The following is a 22,531-nucleotide window of genomic DNA, read 5'->3' on the forward strand; positions in this document are numbered from 1 at the left end:
TACTATAAGTAGATAAAAATGCTGTCAAGGAGATGTAGTTTATGATACAATGTAAAACTGAAATACACAGTAAAAATTATTAAAATTTATCAACACAGCAAAAAGGCAACCAGCGATGTAGAGATATATACATACAAAATATAAATACCTGTGGAGTTAATACCAAATGAAGCAAATAATCACTTAAAGATGAACTTATTGTTTCTGTTACTGTGATTCTGCAGATATTTATTAAATTCAAAGGAGAGACTGAAACGTACTGTGGTAACAAACCGGACATCAGCCGGTTTATTTTTGGTAAAATTCAAAATTAGAAACAGTGACACCTGAAAAACCATATTTCAAAATACGGATCTGTATGAGTTATAATAAAATCAACAATTTGAAAGACTTTTCAAAAGCATATGTGACAAAAAGCACAGTATATAATGAAAGAAGAAGCGATTTCACCATATAACAACTTTCAATGATCCTTTATGGAAAAACCTAAAAGTCCCATTAATTAAATCTTATATAAGCCATTGAGTTTTTCTTCAGGTTTAATCTTTTGACTCCACCTCCCAGTAACATGGTCCAGTCAGAGTCTCTCTACACACAAGCTGCTGCTGATTCAACCTCTGGATCATCATGAATCATCCTCTCTCAGCTCACATACCGTCCTGTTCACTCTGAGCTTTGGAAAGACTGCCAGCTGTACAGTGAAGAACAAGAGGAAATTAGTATTTACAAAGACTCCAGCTAGAAACATTCATAGTTTTAAAAACAGGACTTGTGAGATTGTGAATATCTGTACATTTCACACTCCATGTTATACACTTCTCCATATTTTTGAAAACCAGATTCAATATTTTATATTTTTTATACATTTATTTGCACTTGTTACGAAATGTAATGATGGTTCTGTGATTTACAGGCTTCAGTCAGACTGATCTCAGAGCTGTGACAAAGATGAAACTGATCAGTTGTTTAGTTTTGAGGTGAGAGAACAAAGAGTCTGAGATCAGATCTGATGAATGAGGACCACTGTCTCTATTCATCTAGTAAGGCTGTCAGCTGGAATCCACATTTATTTCCTGAAAACATCAACACAACAAGCTTCAGGATGATCTGATTGTCTGACTGTTGTCTCTGTCTTTCTGTCCAGTCTGTCTCCATTCTCCTCTGACAGCATCTCTGAAGAAAACAGCAGCAGGTTTCCAGGAAACACTTTAGATTCTGTGTCTAGTACAAAACTACTGAAAGAAGAATGAACTGACTCCAACCCTCCACTCACCTCAGAGTCTCCAGTCTACAGTCTGGACTCTTCACAAGAACAAGAAGCTGCTTCACTCCTGAATCCTGCAGGTTGTTTTGACTCAGGTCCAGATGTTTCAGATGGGAGGGGTTGGACTTCAGAGCTGAGACCAGATAATCACAGCTGATCTCTGACAAACTGCAGTAACTCAGTCTGAATAAAGAATAAAATATGTTGGTTTAAAAGACAAAGTTCCATCTTGAAATCATTCAGTGTTTCATCATCTGTTCAGAGCTGAAGAAGTTTGAAATGAAAATACATCTCATTATTGATTCATCTGTGATTTATCTTTACAATAGTTTCATTAGTTATCAAACCAAATCCAAATCACATCTAGTGTAAAGTGTCCAGCAGAGTTTTCAGATGACAAGGTGATGTCTTCAAACTGTTTACTGACCAATGCCCTTCAATCTAAAAATATTCAGTTTAAAATGAGAGAAACCAGAGAAAAGAAGCGACTTTCTAGAAACTGGAAGAAGAAACTGTTTGACATTGGTCCCTGATCAATGACTTCAACAATGAATCAACTGTCTGAACTGATGCTGCTGGAGTTTCTGTTGATTGACCAATTGATTGATCAGCTTCACATTTCATCAGCAGTAAAATGAAACGGTCGCATCTTGGGTTTAAATGTTTCAGTTTCTAAAACATCACATGACTTCAAGTGTTGGAACAAACAGATCCTGAATATATCCTGCAAAAACTGTTTGAATTAGAGCTGAAACAATAAGTTGATGAGTTGATGAGTCCATGGAGAAAAGATCAAAAACCACAGTGATGATGGTTTGAGTCATTGATCAAACAGAAAAACTAAACTGTTTCCACTTTATTCACTGGGAACATTATATGTTTTCTATCACAGTAAACTGAATATTTCTGGTTTTGAACAAAATGATACATTTCAAGACGTCACCTTGAACTTTGACAAAGTGGGATCAACATGCGTCACTATTTTTGACCGAACTATTGGAAAAAAGAACGACTTAATTATTAAAATTAACTAATGATTAGCTGCTGTCCAGGTGTTAGTTTTAATAATCATGAGGTGAAACTGAAGGTGAACATCAAGTGTGTCATAGATTCAGAATGAATCATCCAGTGGAGGATTTTTCTTCTTCTATGGTTTTAAATGTGTAACTGAACATAACTCTGCCACAGTCAATGGACTAAGCCACAGAAGAAGGAAACAGAGTTTACCATGAAGATCCTCAGTGTGCATCAGTAGAATATCAGCCTGATGCCTGTAGATTAGTGTCAACACAACTTTCACATCATATTAATCTTAACACACAAATAAAACATGACGTCTGACCTCAGAGTCTCCAGTCTACAGTCTGGACTCTCCAGAAAACCACACAGATGATTCACATCTGATTCCTGCAAGTTATTTTCACTCAGGTCCAGATGTTTCAGATGGGAGGGGTTGGACTTCAGAGCTGAACTCAGAGAATCACAGCTGATCTCTGACAAACTGCAGCACCTCAATCTGAATAAAGGATTCAAGATGATAGTTTAAAAGACAAAGTTACATCTTGAAATCATTCAGTGTTTCATCATCTGTTCAGAGTTGAAGAAGGTTCAGAAAGTACAAGTTTAAAAAATAGAAACTCTAAACATGTGAACCAACAGGAAGCAGCTTCAATCAGTCAAATAGAAGAAGAGAAAAAGAGCTCTCATCAATATTAATGACAACAAGCTGTTGCTTTAATAAAGACGTAGTGACTTCAGCTCTGAAACTCTGACAGCTCCACCAGTGGATCCATCCACACAAACTCAAGTTGACCAACAAACACAAGTAAAAACCCTCTGACATTTTTTTCACTTTCTACTCAAAGCTCAGAAAACACAAAACCACAGAAGAAGAAAACAGAGTTTACCATGAAGATCCTCAGTGTGGATCAGTAGAATATCAGCCTGATGTCTGTAAATTAGTGTCAACACAACTTTCACATCATATTAATCTGAGCACACAAATAAAACATGATGTCTGACCTCAGAGTCTCCAGTCTACAGTCTGGACTCTCCAGAAAACCACACAGATGTTTCACTCCTGGATCCTTCAGGTTGTTTTCACTCAGGTCCAGATGTTTCAGATGGGAGGGGTTGGACTTCAGAGATGAACCCAGAGAATCACAGCTGATCTCTGACAAACTGCACCAACTTAATCTGAATAAAGAACAACAGACGTAGGCCTAAGTTCAGAAAGTCTGTGGATTACTCATTCATGTGATTTTTTTGAGAGTGTTAAACCGAACTGGAAAATTCCCTCTGTGAAATTTTGAAAGAGCCATGGGAGGCAACTGCCAGGGGTACCATCTCTGTCAGCATGGGAATCAAACCAATGACCAGAGCTAGTCAGACAGACACATGATCATCTTTCACTGAGCACTGATACTGAGGAGCTGGATATTCGCCTCACACCAAACCTAGGCAGTCTTAATCTTTTGACAGTCTGTTTTTGTCTGAGAACCGGTATTCTGTTGCCATAGAGACCAGGCCCACAGTTGGGTCACAACTACTGCATTAATAAGGTTCCCCATCCTATTGTAATGGTGTGAGTGGTCATAATGTTTTGGCCGTCTGGGTGACTCAGCATTATGTTGCTATGGCGACTAAATCCACAGCTGATGTGTTAATGAGGAAACCTCTCATATTGTAATACTGTAATGGTGTGAGTGGTCTGAGATTTTCATAATGTTTTGGCTGCTTGAATGACTCAGCATTGTGTTGCCATAGCAACCAGATACACAGCTGCTGTTAATGTCCGAGGGGGTCATAATCTTTTGCCAGACCGTATTTGGCTCCTGCAAGTGTGTGGGTTCTGTTGCCATGGCTACGGGGGCCAACTGTTGCGCTCTGCTCTCTGACCGAAGGACAGGTACAAATACTGTACCCCAGGTTTTGCCCTCCGAACAACTGTTTATCTCAGCAACATCAGGTCATACGGGGAACATGAACCACCTGTATCTGTGTATCTGTAAATGCATAAAGTTACGTGTGTGTTTGTGTGTGGCGCGACTACGTGTGCATGTGCGTGGGTAACTGTAATCACAAAGTTGTGTTGTGTGTGTCTGGTAGAGGAGTGTGTGTTGTTGTAACATAAATGTACGGGAGACAGGGGTCAGCAGTATTAACAGCAGATACCAGAGGAGTCCCTGATTAATGAATTGGTCTCAGCTGTGGCTCTGGCCTGTGGTCAGGGGTTGCCATGGCAACTTAAGGTGGTTGTCAATGACGACAGAAGCACGCTGGACAGGGACAGAGAGAAAAGGCGATTTTCTCCCTCTGTGCTTGTCTCACATTTGGGCTTACTGTGACAAAACAGTAGCTCCTATCAGAAAAACATGCAGACCGTGGGCGTCATAAGAAATTCCTGAAGATTTTGATATGTTTTTTGTCTTTCTGGAGTAAATATTTTGGAGACACATGTGAGTTTAAATCAGGGGTCCTTTCTGCTTCTCTCAGAAAATCTTTGCATTACAGTCAATGGAGAGCAGAGAGAGACATGACCGCATTCAGAGGCTCACAGTTTAAATTCTGTACGTCTCAATGCTTTAATGAGCACATTATGACAGACAGAACAAGTTTGTCTACAGCTGCGGAAAAAATCATGTGTCTAGTGTGTAAATAGTGGCCGTGAGGAGAGTGGAAAGAGAAAAGTTTCAGGCAATTTCAGACAACTTCCCCCACTCTAAATGATGAGGTCATCCACTGTATCGTGAACATTCCACACAATACACACCCATTATAATCTCAAAATTTCTCCAAATCTTATCATGGTCATTGAACAGTGACTGATCAAAAACATATTACCTATCAAAACATTGATTAATACACCAATACACAAGAGTTGTGTCTAAAGTTTAAAATTTAAATGATGTCTCTAGGTGAAAGTATGCCTGAGGAGTAGACGATTGAAAAACTCTCTTTTTCACTCTTTTTTTTCGCCCGTCCCATTCATTTCAATGCAAACTTTTTTGGCAGTTTTAGAGAAAAGTAATAGCACACCGATCCCAATCAAACCGCACGTTCTGATATATAATTCATCCTACAACAACTCGAGCTGTAGAGAAAAAAGGAAGGAAGAGGAAAAATAATAAGAAGAAACATGCCGTATAACAATAGTGACTCGATGCATTGGCCTGTGGCCCCAAACATTAAAAAATGATTTGCTTCTTTATGTAATCTGAACACATAAATAAAACATGATGTCTGACCTCAGAGTCTCCAGTCTACAGTCTGGACACTCCAGAAAACCACACAGATGCTTCACTCCTGAATCCTTGAGACTGTTTTCACTCAGATCCAGATGTTTTAGATGGGAGGGGTTGGACTTCAGAGCTGAACCCAGAGAATCACAGCACATCTCTGACAAACTGCAACGAATCAATCTGAATAAAGAATAAAACCACTTAAGACAAAGACAAAGACAAAGTTCCCTCTTGAAATCATTCAGTGTTTCATTATCGGTTCATAGAAGGTTCAGAAAATACAAGTTTAGAAAATGGAATCTACGAACATCTCAAGCAACGGGAAGCAGCTTCTGTGAAGACAAGACTCCAGGACAGTGCATTGACCGGAAAAAATAGTGCTTTAACCATCGTCATTCTGTACTTGCTGTAGTGCATGTATCGGTTCCTTGCTGCAAATAAAACTTTGAAACCAGACATCGGTGACTCTGTCATTCCTGACAAAAGAATTTCCGTAACAGGTGGACAGGATGCCTCCTGTAAGAGGTGTTCTGGGCATGCCCCACCTGAAGGAGACCTTCCCATTTGGCCTGGAAGTGCCTGTGGATTCCTTTGGAGTAGCTGATGGAAGGGCCCTATGGACCTCCCTGAGGCTGCTGCCCCCGCGAGCCGGAAAAGCGGGAGTAGGTAAAAATGAAGATGAAGAGACCCTTATAGAACCCTCATGTCTACCATGTAGCCTTTTTAATCTGTGACCAAATCTGGCACCAGTTTATGATTAAAACTGGAAACTGACATAAATAGTAATCTTCACTGATAAGTTTGGTTATAAAAGTATTCTTTGCGTGTTCTTCACTTTGCATGTTCTGACTTTGTCTCCTTTCAACTTGACTTTCCACCAAACCTGACAAAAATAGGATCTTATTTTTTCAAAAGCTTGCTAATAAAATAAATAAAATCAAAAATAATTTAAAACAAAAACAAACAAAAAAACAAAACAAAACAGTGAGTGAACTGACCTCAGAGACTCCAGTTTACAGTCTGGACTCTCCAGTCCAGTGCACAGCTGCTCCACTCCTGAATCCTGCAGGTTGTTGTTACTCAGGTCCAGTTCTGTCAGATTAGAGGACTGGGAGCTGAGAACTGAGGACAGAGCTTCACAGCTTCTTTTTGAGAGTTTACAGCCACTGAGTCTGCAGAGAAAATAAAATATAAAGAACTAGTCAGACTTGTATTTTCCTCAGTTTAAAGTTTGCTGTGTATCTATTAATGACTAAAACTATCTCTGTACTTACAGAGCTTTGTTGGAGGCTTTGACCACTGGCAGCAGCCTCAGAAGAGCTTTCTCTGAAGGAAAGTATTTCTTCAGGTCAAACTCATCCAGAATATTTTCTGATGACAGTAAGATGAAGACCAGAGCTGACCACTGAGCAGGAGACAGTTGATCAGTGGAGAGACGTCCTGATTTCAGGGACTGTTGGATCTCCTCCACTAGAGAACGATCATTCAGTTCATTCAGACAGTGGAACAGGTTGATGCTTCTCTCTACAGACACATCCTCACTGATCTTCTTCTTGATGAAATGGACTGTTTCCTCACTAGTCTTTGAGCTTTTTGTCTGTTTCATCAGGCCTCGTAGAAGAGTCTGATTAGTCTCCAGTGAAAGACCCAGGAGGAAGCGGAGGAACAAGTCCAGGTGTCCATTTGGACTCTGTAAGGCTTTGTTCACAGCTCTCTGGTGGAGATGTGTCAGATTTAGTTGGGAAGACATTTTAGTCTTCTGACAAGTTATCTGTTCTTCCATCAGATTGACAGAAAAGTTGATGAAGGTCCGATGAACATGTAGAGCAGCCAGAAACTCCTGAACACTCAGATGGACGAAGCAGAACACCTTGTCCTGGTACAGTCCTCTCTCCTCTTTAAAGATCTGTGTCAACACTCCTGAGTACACTGAGGCTGCTCTGATATCGATGCCACACTCTGTCAGGTCTGATTCATAGAAGATCAGGTTTCCTTTCAGCAGCTGAACAAAAGACAGTTTTCCCAGAGACCCAACCATCTTCCTGGTCTCTGGACTCCAGTGTGGATCTGTCTCAGATCCTCCATCATACTTGACCTTCTTCACTTTGGTCTGAACCACCAGGAAGTGGATGTACATCTCAGTCAGGGTCTTGGGCAGCTCTCCTCTCTCTCTGATTTTCAACACATCCTCCAGAACTGTAGCAGAGATCCAGCAGAAGACTGGGATGTGACACATGATGTGGAGGCTTCGTGATGTCTTGATGTGGGAGATGATGCTGCTGGCCTGCTCCTCATCCCTGAATCTCTTCCTGAAGTACTCCTCCTTCTGGGGGTCAGTGAACCCTCTGACCTCTGTCACCATGTCAACACACTCAGGAGGGATCTGATTGGCTGCTGCAGGTCGTGTGGTTATCCAGAGGCGAGCAGAGGGAAGCAGTTTCCCCCTGATGAGGTTTGTCAGCAGCACATCCACTGAGGTGGACTCTGTAACATCAGTCAGGATCTCAGTCTTGTGGAAGTCCAGAGGAAGTCGACACTCATCCAGACCGTCAAAGATGAACACAACCTGGAACTCTTCAAAGCTGCAGATTCCTGCTTCTTTGGTTTCAGTGAAGAAGTGATGAACAAGTTCCACCAAGCTGAACTTTCTCTCTTTCAACACATTCAGCTCTCTGAAAGTCAATGGAAATGTGAAGTGGATGTCCTGGTTGGCTTTGTCTTCAGCCAGTCCAGAGTGAACTTCTGTGTTAAGACTGTTTTCCCAATGCCAGCCACTCCCTTTGTCATCACTCTTCTGATTGGTTTCTGTCTTCCAGGTGAGGCTTTAAAGATGTCTCCTGGTCTGATGGTTGTTTCTGGTCTGACTAGTTTCCTGGATGCTGTTTCAATCTGTCTGATCTCATGTTCATCATTGACCTCTGTAGTCTCTCCCTCTGTGATGTAGAGCTCTGTGTAGATCTCATTCAGAAGAGTTGAGTTTCCTGCTTTAGCAATCCCCTCAAACACACACTGAAACTTCTCCTTCAGACTAGATTTAAGTTCACGTTGACAAACTGCAGCAAAATGTTCTGAATAAATACAACAAATAGATCAGTGAATACATTTCCAACATTTAATTCCTTGAATGAATGAGTGATCATACAGTATTTTCTTTCATCTCTTGAGACATTAGTAAATGTTTAATTCATTCATCAGGTTCAATGTTCATAGAAATCCTCTTACTTGTCTGCAGACGATCAGCCAGCTCCTCCTGCTTCATTCTCCTCAGGAAGTTCAGTGTGATCTTCACAAATGCCTCTCTGCTGCTCCTCCTCTGCTCTTCATCCTCACCCTCCAACACCTCCTCATCCTCCCTCTGACTCTCTAAGCATTCTGGGTAATCTGGACTCAGATCCCTCTGAATCTTCTTCAGCTCCTTCTTCACAAAAGTCACAATGTTGTCCTCCAGTAGCTGGACAAGAGAACTAAAGACGTGAAACAAGTGATTAATTCTTAAACTGATGACTGAGGATCACATAGTCCACATTTCACTTTCATATGCACAAAAGAACTGGTGCAAATATTGTTCTCGACAATGAAACTCATTCTCTCTAATCTTTTCTCTTTAACAATTGAGTTCTTCATCGTTCAGACACAAAATGATTTCTATCTGTTTTCAAACAACTGCACCAGTATCACTTCACCATGGGGACACAATGACAGTAGTCTGAGCAGTTTCCTTCTAATTTTAAATCTAAATGACCAGTTATACACATGTCTTACTTATTTAGAACAGAGGGTTTTTGTCCTTTAAAGTAAATTAAATAATCCTTTGAATGATCACGCCTCATAGCCACACAGCAGGGTTCAGCTACTTGTTCAGATTCTGTATCAGGTTCTGGTGAGTCTGATTTCAAATGGATCTTAGAAGACAAAGTGATTTCAAAATCAATAATTGTCCCAAAGACCAACAAACTTTGAATGTTATTCAGTTATTCCAAACAACTGCACCAGTAACATTTCACCATGGGGACAAAAAACAGCTTCCTGAACAGTTTCCTTCTAGTGTTAAATGTTAGACACAGAAGACCAGTTGTACATATATCTTACCTATTTAGAGGAGAGGGATTTTGTCCTTTAAAGTCAATTAAATAATCATTTGAAAGACTGTGTCTCATAGACACACAGCTGGGTTCAGACTCATCTTCAGATTCAGATTCAGGCTCAGGCTCAGGCTCAGACTCGGGTCCAGGTCCAGGTCCAGGTCCAGGTCCAGGTCCTGCAGTGTCTGGTATTTGCTGCTGCTTTATTCTTCAAACCAACACACAAATATTTAAGTGATAATAATAAAGGAGCAGTGATTTGAGAACAGAGTTCTGACATGTAGAAGAGTCATAGACTCGTTATAAATGTTCATCTCACCTCTGATCTTTGGTCTGGTTCTCATGTTCTCCACTCAGAGTTTTTTTAGAGGGAGGGACTCCCTCCTCTCTGTCCTTACACTGATCCATGCTGCTGGATTCACATCAGCCCACACACATGAGTCAAGACTTCATCTGTGATGTTGATTGATAAAAAAAGACCATATATCAGTGAGAAAATTACCAATAATACATCATAATGTTTTAGATCTACATCAACATGTACATTTATTAAAGTCCTCTGATCCCTCAGCTCTGCAGTGTGAATATAAAGACACAGAAAGTCTGATCTGTTCTCCAGTGTCTGTCTGAAGAGCTCAGGCCTCATTTAGTGGCTCAGACAGAGGGAGATCAGCGGCTCCTCTCCGCTATATCTTCACTATGATACGAAGCCTTACAAGAAAAGACGCATAACTCTGTGTTTGAGTCCGGTGAACGAGTAATCTAATCATAACGTAGATAAATCTTAAAACATAGTGCGCTTACATGCAAAACCTATGGAAAACAAAACAAAATAAACAGATATAATATCCGTGCACATAAAAGGAACAAACTATGTGGTGTGAAAAGCCAAGGTAAAGATGTGAATTTTAAGAACATCTTTAAAATTAGACAGTGAGGAGGCCTGTCTGATGTACAGCAGCAGTTCATTCCACAGTTTTTGGAGCTGCAACAGAAAACAATCTGTCCCCTCTGAGCATCAGACTAGATTTGGGAACCTTCAGGAGCAGATAAGGAGCAGTAAGGGTGCAGAAGACCAGAGAGGAACGGTGATCATGTAGAGATTTATAATCAAATAAAAGAATTTTAAAATTAATTCTAGAATGGACGAGTAGCCAGTGGAGTGGTGAAACATGCCCAGTTGAAAACATGCAATGGAGTAGCCACTTTGACAATCCCCCCAGATCACGTGTAATATGTTTGACATACTGTGCCAACGAACCAAGATCGACTAGTGGGGTCACAAAGGTGCCACCAAAGACAATCATCATAAAATCATTATCATAAAATTTTAAAGGTTTATTATTATATTTAAACAGTTTGACAGTGGCCAACAGGAGAATGAATCAGCCTTTTTAAGGGGGACACCTGGCAGCCATCAGCATAACAGTGGAATAAAATGCCATGCATGAATGGAACCAAGTGGGAGTATAATAAAACATAAATAAATAAATAAAATAAAACTACTGCAAACATTTTAGAGCATAGACAAACAGTAAAGGTACTGAAGATGAAGTTATAGTCCAAAATGAATCAAACTTACGGTTTATTCAAAGAGTCCAAAGAGCTGAGGAAGAAGACTCTCAACCTAGACACTAAAGACTCTGAAAAAGAAAATGCTTCTTGGAGCAATGCCTGGCTCCACCTATGATGTAGGAAGGAGAGGTTGGACGGGTTCAACAGGACTGGGTGTGTAATTGACTTTTGCTTTTTCAGCATTAAATATCAAGTTATTAAAAGAGGGGTCACACTGAGTCTAAAAGTTTTGTTTGTTTGTTCGGGTTTAGGTTTGAATCTGGACTGATGATGCTTTGTCATGCTGAATGCTTGCCATTTCCAGACCCGATGTCATGTCATCCACTTTGTAGGGGACTTCAACAACTTGACTATTCTCACTTTTAGACACTTTAGAGTTTCCTTTCTTCCCGACAAACACATGAAACGAGTAACATGTGAACTGAATGAATAGAGGTAATACTGCATAGGTTATCGCATCTACGTTAACAGTGAAACCTGATATCACAGTTTAAACCTCCTCAAGATTAAAATAAATACAAACTGCATTGTACACGATTCTCCATCTACCATCTGTGTAGAAAAAGAGGTTTGTTTAACTGCAGTGTCTTGTACTTTAAGGTGTGTGCAGATCATACTTTCATCTCATTATGGAAATATGTTGTCAGGCAAGTTCCATCAGGAGGTGTTGTCAACATGTGATACACACAAAACAGAGACAAAGTCTTTAGTCATAAATAAAGTAGTACAAATTGATTGGAAATACACAAGAATATGCAGCACTCTGACAGTCAGTATATAAAGTGTGGGCAGGGAACCTCTGTATGATCCTCACTCGGAAGTTTCTCCAGCAACGTTTAACAGAGAGCATTGTACATTATTTGTGCATTGATTGAATGAAATCCTTCACTGCTCACGTAACTGAATTTATACATTCACTGTATGAGTTATGATATAATCTATATTTTGAAAGAAGTTTTTCAAAAAGTGCCAAGTGTTCGGCTTCCTTCTTTTTCAGCTCTGCCTCTGAGAGTTGCCGCTCATTTACCAGTAAATAATAAAAATGTCAGACTGTAGGTGTAATAAAACATGAAGCTAAAATCAGCGTTATTGGATGTCCACAGTTGTAGTTCCTCATAGTGACCACTGGAGGGCAGTGATGGTGGTAGTTTAAACAGTCTGCGTGTTGCGTCGTGGATTCTTCTCTCCAGGTGAAGTCTTCTTTGATTTCACAGACGATCTAACACATTAATCATTATTAATAAAATAAAACATGTTTCCATCACTATCTAACTTTTACCTACAGCTGACATCTAAGATGAAACTGTATGAATGCATGTAATGTCCAACACCCCTGCTACAATACCTCACTTAGTACAGTCCACCTCCCCCTTCCTTAAATCTAGTTGGAATCGTCCACTTCCTGTTTGCCAGTCTGGCCTCCTACTTGGACAGGTGTGGATGGAGCACATGGAACAAACATTTGGGTAATTTGAATCTGTGAATGAATGAGACTGAATGTCAATGTTTATTTCTCTGAGTTCACCTGAAATCCTTCAACTCAGACATTTACCAGTGAAATCATTTCACAAAACATTCAAATCCATTGATACCATCCAAACCAGTTTAGTGAAGAAGGCCAGGACGTCATGTTCCTCTGTCCCTAAAACACCACCAGCTGGAAATGTGATGATGAGTATCAAGTAACAACAGGAAAACACAACACAAGAGACACAGAGACAGACACTGCTCCATGATGAAAGACTAAAGTTGGGATGTTTTGTTTAACATTTTAATTCTCTGGTATTCTCTCAACAAACCTTTAGTCTTTAATCAAGCAGCAGTAGTTGACTTCATGTCTCTTTTACTTTGATTTTCATCTTAAGTATAAGTTCAGTATGTTGGCAAAACGTTTTATATATTAAAATAATGAATTAATACCCATTGAAACCACTATAGTACAAAGGCCAGAATGCCCCCCTCCCTCCTCTACCAGTTCAACCACCTCTACTGGCCCCTCCCACTGAGAGGCTTATTCTTACAATAACAAAGTTCTGTCAACTACCTTAAATAAAACGGAAAGAAAAACCAATAACACGTTCATCAATACCCCTTTGTTCATAATTATTGACTAATAATATCTTTAAATCTATTTTCAAATCTATTGAGTGTTTTACATCATTTCATTTCTGTTCCTAAGTTGTTCCATGGATTTACACCTTTTACTGTTACACATCTTTTTTCTGTTGCATTGATTTAATTTGTTTATTTGCACATTGAAGACAGAAAACATTAAAATGGTATAAAAATAGTTAATAGTTGTTCAGGAGAGATGGAAGCCAAGAAAGACGAATGAAACACCTCCCTATGTAAAGCAAAATGTATCTACACATGGAAAGTAAAATTAAACTACAAATAATATATTAAAAAGTAAAGAACAACAATTCATTATCTATAAACAACATTAAATAAAATATATAGATGATTTAAAAAGCTACAAATCTTGACTGGAGAGTCACATTTCAATAGTTTTTTAAACAAACAAACAACTTTTAGATAAACTGTTCCATAAGAAAGGTCCTCTGTGTTTAAAGGTTATTAATTAAGATTTATGCTAAATAAAACTCTTTGCAATGATGTGAATGAATGTTTGAGGAAAACTGACAAAAAGTATGAAAAGTGAACGACAAACTACAAGAAAGAAGAACAAACTTATTAATTAACAGTTTGGAGCTTCACTTTAATAAAATGTTTCCTGGTTTACTGATACCTGTAGATCTGAAAGTAATAGACTTCTTCTTTCTTTCTTTTCTAATAGTAGAGGAACAGATGGTAATAATCCCCACCCCATACAGCCTCAACTATTTCATTTATTTCATTAGTAGTTTAACCATTTAAATCCTCACATTAATTATTATTATTATTATTATACTATTTTTATTTTTATTTTAGAAGCAGTCATTTCCGAATTTGACAACTCAGAGCTCAATTTTCCCAAGTTGTCCTGAATGCAGCATCAGCATCTCGATCCCCATAAATAAAGCAACATTTCTATTCATTACTATTTCAAACAGTTTTAAAATGACCTAACCTACACCTGCCACATCTCTATGGAGTCAAAGGTCACAACTTTCTTCAACATCTGTTTTTGTTGCAGCCTCACTTTTAGGTTTTGTTCTAACCCCCAGTTTCTATCACTCCAGAACATTGGGAGGGGACACGGCCTCCACCCTCACAGACCACAGTGGTATTACGTATTAGGACATTTTTCTCACATACTGTACTTTTACTTATTCATGGCAGTAACAGATGGTAATAATCTAGTGACATTAGTAAATGTTGTTGGTTTGGTTCTAACCTCCTACTTCTATCACTCCAGAACATCAGGAGGAGACACGGCCATGATGGTTTCACCCAAACAACAGGAACTAGACAACAACAACAGCCTATAGGTAGAGTATGTTACATTACTATTAAAACTCATTTAACATGAGTCATTTGAACAAATCACAATAATCCAAGATGGCTTCCTCCACAGTAAAACTCCTGCTCATAGAGTTTTTTATATATATACTCTATTACTATTTTATGATAGTAGAGTAACAGGCAGTAATAAAATAGTAATAATAGTAATGTATAATAGTAGAGTAACAGGTAGTAATAAAATAGTAATAATAGTAATGTATACATTAGTAAATGTTGTTGGTTTTGTTCTAACCTCCTACTTCTATCATCCAGAACATCAGGAGGAGACACGGCCATGATGGTTTCTCAGACTTCACCTGAAGAACAGGAACTTCTCAAGAACACCCTGAAGGTATCGTATATCAAATTATCATTTAGAGCTTTTGTAACTTGTAACTCCTGCTGCTAGTAGACATTTATTTTATGGCATATTGTTTGACTATTTCATAATTGTAGACTAACATGTTTTGTTCTAATCTCTCCAGGAGGAGACGTGGCCATGATGGTTTCCAGGACTTCACGTGAAGAGGAGGATCTTCGCGCTACAGGTAACGTATATTTTTTATAGATTATTTATATCTGTCCCTCTGTTTGGAGGGACAGATATGTTTGTACTGGACCCCCACAGCTTTTCCACGTGCGGCGGCAAAGAGATAATGAAGGCCCTCCCCCCTCTGCAGACTCCTCCCATGAATCCCTCCCCCTATGCTGACTCCACCCACTAAGCATAACCCCTCCCACACTGTCCCTGACTCCACCCACTAACCACTCCTCCCCATACATTAACCCCTCCCCTACTGCACCTGGCTCCTCCCACCTAACCTTTGACTCCTCACATTAACCCACTAGCTCCTCCCCTCTGCTGACTCCTCCCCCCTCACTGTAAAACTCCAGCTGCTCTTAGTTATGGGAGACATAACCCCGTCCTTCTACCTCTCAGAAACCACGGGGAGGACACGGCCCCCCCCGCGCTTGCTACCACAGGACCCACTCCGATGATCCAGGCCCCCGACAACGGGTGGGATTCGAACCAATCTCCTGCGACTTCCAGCCGCGGTTGAACCACCACACGCCACCGAGAACCCTTCACACTTGGACCTTCTCTCTGAGCGCTTTTGTCATCGTCACTTTGGAATCTGGACTTTAAAAGTCTCGACTGTCATAAGATTTGAACCCATGACTTAAAAAGTTTCAACCACTCATTCAACTCTCTGAGCTATTTAACTGCAGGTTTCTAGTCTTTCGTTGACATTTTCCATCTCTTTCTTTGGGTGTTGATCTTCAAAAGTCATGACTGTCATACGATTTGAACCCATGACTTCACACTCACTATAGACTCTTCTAACAGTCTGAGCCATTTGTCCACATGTTCCTCCTCTTTCTTGGAGCTTTTCAGTCTCTACTTTGAGTGTTGGACTCTAAAATTCATAGACTACGATAAGATTTGAACCCACGTCTTCAGAACCTCCAATAAGTCCTCTACCAGCCTGAGCTATCTGACCACACATGTTCGCACTCTTCCTGGAGCTTTTCTGTTTGTTTCTGTGGTTGATTAAATCTAAAAGTTCTCATGGGGATTGAACACATGTCTCCAGAACATTAATGAACTGACCTAACATCTTAGGCCACCAGAGAGAAGCTGCTATGTTCACATTATATCAGGGTTTTTTAGTCTTTTCTCTGGATGTTGGACATTAAAATAAAAAGTAAACTGTCCAAGTATCAAACCAACAACCTCCCAGTCCTTAGAGGAGACTCTAACCACTTGAGCCACTGAACCAGAGACATCAGTGCAGCGACTTTTACATCTTTTCAGTCTTCCATCTTGGTATTCATATTTAAAATGGACTGAACCATCCAGGGCTTGAACCCAAACCTTCAGAACCTCTGAGGAAAGACTTAACATCATGAGCCACGACCCCAGAGACGTTGAGATGCTTTAAACTTTAATAGCATTTTAGTTTTTCCTCTGTCACTCAGAGAATAAAATGTAGAAAGCAGAGCTCTGGATTTGATCTACTGGTTTCAGACTGAGAGACAGAACCACAGCTGATCTCACTGAGCTACTCTTCAACCTGGATGTGCAGCTTTTTGTTGTTGTGTTCATTGTTCACTTCCCTCAGACGCAACAACAGAAAGAAGTCAGTAGCCTAGAGTTGAACCTAGGGCCCAAGAACAAGGAGGAGTTACTAGGACGTCTCACCTCACTGAGCTATTCACAAAGTTTAACCAATGGAAGTTTGTCCTTAGATTTCTAGATCACCAGCCTCAGCACCAGCTCATCCTTCTCTACTGGGTTTTCTCTTCTCACTCAATGAGTCATAAAGTCTCTTTGAGGATCAGTGTTAGTGGATGTGGACAGTTGTAGTTTCTGACACTGACCACTGGAGGGCGGTGATGGTGATAGTTTAAAAACACTTCCTGTCCTCTGGGTTCATTAAATCGTTCAGGATCAGGAGGAACTCTGATTTATTTGAGCTTCATCACTCATCATCCTCCTCCTGCTGCTGCTGCTGCTGAAGGTAAAACCGTTTCTCTGGTTCCTCTCCTTTAGTCTGGTGTCAGTGTTTGTGTTGATCAACAGGCTGCGTTCACCTGCGCAGGTGAGTGTGTTTTCAGAGCAGTGAGCCTCCTCCTGCCTCTGACTCATCAATTCACTGGTAAAGAGTCAAAACAGACTCTGCAGACTGACCTGCTGCTTCCTCTCAGTCTCAGTGTTCACCACTAAGTCACAGTTGATCAACTCACTGGAGAAACGTGGAAGAAACACGCGGACAGAGGCAACGTGTTGCTGCTCAGCTGTCTCCGTTTCCTGATCAGTCCGCTGCGTTCAGGACAAATCGGACATTTCAGACTCTTTGGTCAAATCCAGCTACATTTAGAAAAATAATTAACTGACAAAATAAATGTTGATTTAAAGACTTTTTTTTTTATCATCAATTCTACTAACAATTAAAGTAACAAGGCTGTTGAAGTGTTCACTGTAGAAACAAACCTGTCAGGTCAGTCTGTTACTGATTATCTCAAATGATGGAAACATGGGTGATTTTTAAGATCAGATGGAGCTTTGTTTAAATGTGCTGCAAAAATATAAATAAAACTGAAAACATATAAGGTGTCGTCCAACAGAAACTTGTACATTTAGTTCGTATCTGTGTGTAAATAAGAAAAATAATGTAGAAGATCCAAAAAAGCGTTGAACAAGGTCAGCTGGACTTGTAGAATTTCTTGAAGACGTTTCTCCACTCATCCGAGTAGCTTCTTCAGTTCTGATAAACTAGTGGGAAATTGACCTTGTTCAATGCTTTTTTGGATTACTATGACCTGGATGACTGAGAACCTTCACAGACAATAATGTAGAAGGAGTTGGTTTATGAGTTAAAATGTTGAGGCTCCTTCTGTAAAAGCAGCTATAATTAGATAAACAGTGTCTCTCATATTTTGGACTTTCCATCATGTACGTTAACTTTTCAACAGGAACAAATAATGAAGGTCTGAGGTTGACTCCACATGGAACCTCCTCCTCTAGTTTGTTTGTGTGTGTTCACGTCATTTAGACTGAGTTCAGTCATTTTTCACGTGTGAATCCAGGACGTGTCGTCCTTCTTTTTATTTTTCAGATGAGTTTCCAGGTGAAAACTGAAGATGAGTCGTGGTCTGACTTGGTCTCCTTCTCATCCTGAACCTTTCCTCAGAGCTGGTCTCATCATGAGCTTCACAGAGAAACCTTCTGACTTCAGGTCAGCACAGTCACCTCAGAAACAGCAGAGAAACTAAGACTCACTTTCTTTGGACACAGTTATTTTGATTAAATGATAAAATGTTCTTCCACAGTGACTCCTCACAGGAAACTGTATTAAGATGTGATTTGTTGTTTTTTATGGTAAAATAAAATCTTTTTATCAAACTAAAGAGTGATTATTTTTGTTCCTAATATTTTGTCCCTGTTGTTAAACTGGTGGTTTTGTGGTGAAACATCAGTGTGAGGCTTTAAAAGGACGTTTGTGTGTCGTCCACCGTGTCTCTCAGGTGTGGTGGTGAAGTTTTGGAGGTTGTGTGTTCAGCTCCAGGTCAGACAGTGACTTGAAGGAAGTCCTCCTCACCCAGAGGAAGGACGGCCCTCACCACCTGAGTGGTTTCAGAGAAAGAGTCGTTCATCTGACTCGTCCCAGTCATTTGAGTCAGGAGTTGACGGTTCGGATGTGAAAATCTCAGGAAAATGTGAAGGATGGGATTTGAACCCCGACCTCCTGATATCAAACCCTTTACTTTACCTCTACACTAAAAACCCAGAGCCCGCTGGCTCCTGGCTGGAGCTGGGTAGTTGCCTTTTTTCAGCTTTTGGCCACTTCGACCAGAAATAGAAGTTAAAAATTTTATATTTTAACTTGAGAAGTAGCTCGGTGCGTTAAAAAGCAGCCTTCAAATCTGGAGGTTGCAGGTTCGAGACCAGGTTTTATAAATAAGCTTGTATGCTTGTCATTGTAAAATAAAACAAGTCTCTGTGGGACTTGAACTCACAACCTCTGTACCCCCAACCCTTCTTCTTGCTCCCTGAGCCACTTTCTCACACTTTTCCATCATTTTTTGGTATATTTGTCATCTAATTTTGGGGAAATTTTTCAGATTTTGGAAAAAATAAAAAAGTTGGCTCCGCCTCCCACAGACTCCGCCCCTCTGAGGAGCCGTTCAGCTCTTGATTCAACTCCCGACTCACTGAGCCGTTCAGTCAGTGACTCCCTCAACCTGAAGACTCTCAACCTCAGACTCTCCTCTGGACTCTGGAGAAGCTTTGAGTGTTGGACCAGTGAAGCAGCTGAAGACTGAAGACACAGTCTCTCAGTGTTTTTACAGCCACTAACCCTCCACCTCCAAATGTCTGAACCTTCTAACAGCCACAGCTCTTTGAGCTCATCTGGAGATCTTTAGTTTAACTTTGAGTTAAATTCACATGAGCAGAAGAATTCTTCTTAGAGTTTCATCTATGAATTAAATCTTTTCTTCACTGGACAGATTCCTGAATCTCAACATTATCAAAGACCTGAACACTTTAAAGCCACAGAAACACATCCAGCAGCTTTTTATGACTTTTATTAAATATGTAAATAACTGCACAACTTTTCACGTGTGACAGATTCTTTGGAGCAAAACAACAAGAGTTTACACACAACGTCTGATTAGTTACAGCATCAAATGTTTGAGGCACTCAACAAGGAAAACATTTCAGATTTATGAAAATATGATTAAAAAACTATTCAAAATGAAATGAGTTCATTCGTTTTCGCTGCAGATCCTTAATTCCTACAAAGCTAAAATATACAGAAAGATGAATGAAAACTAAGCTACTTCGAGTACATACAGTGATATAATATGAAAACATGTACTAACATGAGGAGGAGCTTTTACACTGGAGAGGAGCAGGGACCTGGTTTCTAATGTTCTTCTTCACTGTACAGTTTCTTTAATGTTGTTTGTTGTTCATCAAGATTTCTGGTTGACATTTAGATTTTCTCAGGAGGGATTTCTCCACCTGAATCTTTCCCCTCAGATCCTCCCGTCCAGGTTCTTGTCGTGGTGTCGTCCTGAGGCTGCTCTGGTTGTGGTGATCCATCAGCATGTTCTCCACCTGCAGTAAACACACATCACGTCACTGTTCTTCATTTCACATCATTTACATTTAAATAAAAATGCACATCTCTGTTGTTGCAGGCTTGAAATATAAAACGTTGCGTGTCCACCTGTGATTTCTATGATAAACTGAGTGTCTTTAGGCTGCAGACTGCTGGTCAGACACAAACAAGGAAACAAAAAGATGACTTTACCATGAAGAACTGGAGGCTCCTGCTTTGGTTTTAAATGGACATGTTCACATTTCTTCTCCATGTTACACTGATGACACGTCGTTTAAAATAGTAGATAAATATTTGTAATGTCGTGTTTACCTGAACCCTGTTAATATTAAATTAATGCTCAAAACAGTTTATTTGGGATGAAGCAGTGAAACGCTACATAATATTTCTTCTTAACTTTAGCAAAACAACACAAGCTCCTCCTCTATTAGCTTCAAAGCTAACAGCTAAACACGAACAGGAAGTCAACTTTAATACGAATTACTGTACCTGGATATAACTCTCGGTGTCTTCATGTCGGGTTTTACTTATTTGTTCCCTATACAGTGAGACCAAAGTCAGTTGCTAACTCAACATTAATCAGGTTAATTAATCAACACCATTGACTGATCAACACCTGTTCACTACTTCCGGGTTCTTCTTCTACGATATAAAATGACCGGTGACAGTTTTTCTCCATCTGGCGGTGAAACGATGAATTACATGATATTGCTTTAATAACGACCAGAGAAACCATCACGATCACTGCCCTCCAGTGGCCACATCATTGAACTACAGCTAGCGCCTAACGTACACTGTAAAAAATGGAAACTAAGAAACTGATCATTAATTACTGAGAAAGGAGAAGGTGTAGGATTAAATAAGCGTCTTCCTACTCCCTTTCGGACATTTTATGTTGACATTGTTTTTGTAGTTTTGACTATTTTGATTTCTTTGTGTGTTCGAAGTAAAGCCTTCATTCAATAATAAGACATAAAACAACGTTTATTTATCGCACATATGGGAAATGACCTTGTCACAGTAGTGCAGAATTTGGTACGAAAATATATACAAGCAATCTACAAACAATAAAAGACAGTATGAAGTTTGAAAGAAGGTACAAAATACACAAGAATATGCAGCACTCTGACAGTCAGTATATCAAGTGTGGGCAGGGAATTTAAAAAATACTGGAAAAAAAAAAATGCAATATAAATTTCTAGGATCACAGAACGTGGACACTGATGAAATTAGTGTCAGATAGATAGTGCAAAAAAGCAGATTATTGTGCAAAAGTGTAATAAGAACTTGCAACGATCATTATGGAAAACCTAAAAGTGCCATTAATTAAGTCTTAAATGAGCCTTTAAGTTTTTCTGAAGGCGCTGAGCTCTTAATTTTAATTCTGAGACATTTTTTAAATAACGTCTCTTTAACCAGTCAGTGAAGAGTGAAGCACAACAAAGCAAAGTGTAGATGAAAGTGTGTCACAATAACAACAATAGTTTATCTCCATCTCTGACAATGATACATAAAGCAGAGGCTCAGTGTGAAAACTGCTTCCTGCTTCTTTTCAAATGAAATAAATGTTTGGTTGAAAAAGGAGTAAAATAAACAGTACAATAAATACAGAAGTGAAGAGACACATTAGAATATAGAAAGACTGTTGATGCTGGTTGATTAATGTGTCCAATAATTCAGGAGAGGGACTGGTCTTTACTTGTTGGTGTTAATAGTTTGTGCAGCTCTGTTGAGGATCTTTAATCTCTTGACTCCACCTCCCAGTAACATGGTCCAGTCAGAGTCTCTCTACACACAAACTGCTGCTGATTCAACCTCTGGATCATCAGGACTCAGCTCATCCTCTCTCAGCTCACATACCGTCCTGTTCACCGCCATCTGTAGAGAGAACAACAACAACAGTAGATAAGTCAGTGTTTACAGAGAATCACTTCATCATCAGCAGCAACAAATATTCACAGTCCACAGAATTCTTGAGGCTGAGAATATTTTTAACATGAAGGACAATATATATGGTTCCGTTTACAATTAAATCTACTGAAATACTACTACTTTAGTGATGGATTTCCAGCTGTTCCATTTCAATAAAGAGTCTGAGTGTGTTGATGAACATCTCATGTGTTTCTGAAGCATCAGCTGACTAAGAAACATTGAAGATATCTGATGAAACTAATGACAGAGATACAGATGTGATGACTGGACCTCAGCAGAGGTTCTGCTCTGTAGAAAGACCACATGGTTACTAAATGTAATGATGGTTCTGTGATTTACAGGCTTCAGTCAGACTGATCTCAG

The 22,531-nt window shown here is 39.7% G+C and overlaps 1 protein-coding gene and 3 long non-coding RNA genes across 4 annotated transcripts in view; 2 read left to right on the plus strand and 2 right to left on the minus strand.

Annotated features, from left to right (window-relative positions):
• The window catches only part of LOC125001222 (NACHT, LRR and PYD domains-containing protein 3-like), a 174,398-nt gene that overhangs the window by 30,938 nt on the left and 120,929 nt on the right, over positions 1-22,531 (minus strand). The window contains exons 10-13 of the mRNA XM_047577144.1: positions 6,780-7,547; positions 6,504-6,677; positions 5,512-5,685; positions 1,274-1,447 (exon numbers count right to left, since the gene is read on the minus strand). Coding sequence (XP_047433100.1) covers positions 1,274-1,447; positions 5,512-5,685; positions 6,504-6,677; positions 6,780-7,547 — 1,290 coding nt within the window. The remainder of the gene's footprint in view (positions 1-1,273; positions 1,448-5,511; positions 5,686-6,503; positions 6,678-6,779; positions 7,548-22,531) is intronic.
• On the plus strand, positions 14,165-15,808 carry LOC125001075. Its single transcript, XR_007111486.1, has 4 exons — positions 14,165-14,593; positions 14,880-14,958; positions 15,092-15,154; positions 15,547-15,808. It is a non-coding gene; the product is annotated as an uncharacterized LOC125001075 (long non-coding RNA).
• Positions 16,634-18,518, plus strand: LOC125001099. The gene is made up of 2 exons (XR_007111510.1): positions 16,634-17,128; positions 18,227-18,518. It is a non-coding gene; the product is annotated as an uncharacterized LOC125001099 (long non-coding RNA).
• Positions 19,725-22,292, minus strand: LOC125001046. The gene is made up of 2 exons (XR_007111447.1): positions 20,726-22,292; positions 19,725-20,232 (listed from the first exon to the last, which is right to left on the minus strand). It is a non-coding gene; the product is annotated as an uncharacterized LOC125001046 (long non-coding RNA).

The sequence above is a fragment of the Mugil cephalus genome, chromosome 23 (genome assembly GCF_022458985.1).
Source record: "Mugil cephalus isolate CIBA_MC_2020 chromosome 23, CIBA_Mcephalus_1.1, whole genome shotgun sequence".
NCBI lineage: Eukaryota > Metazoa > Chordata > Actinopteri > Mugiliformes > Mugilidae > Mugil > Mugil cephalus.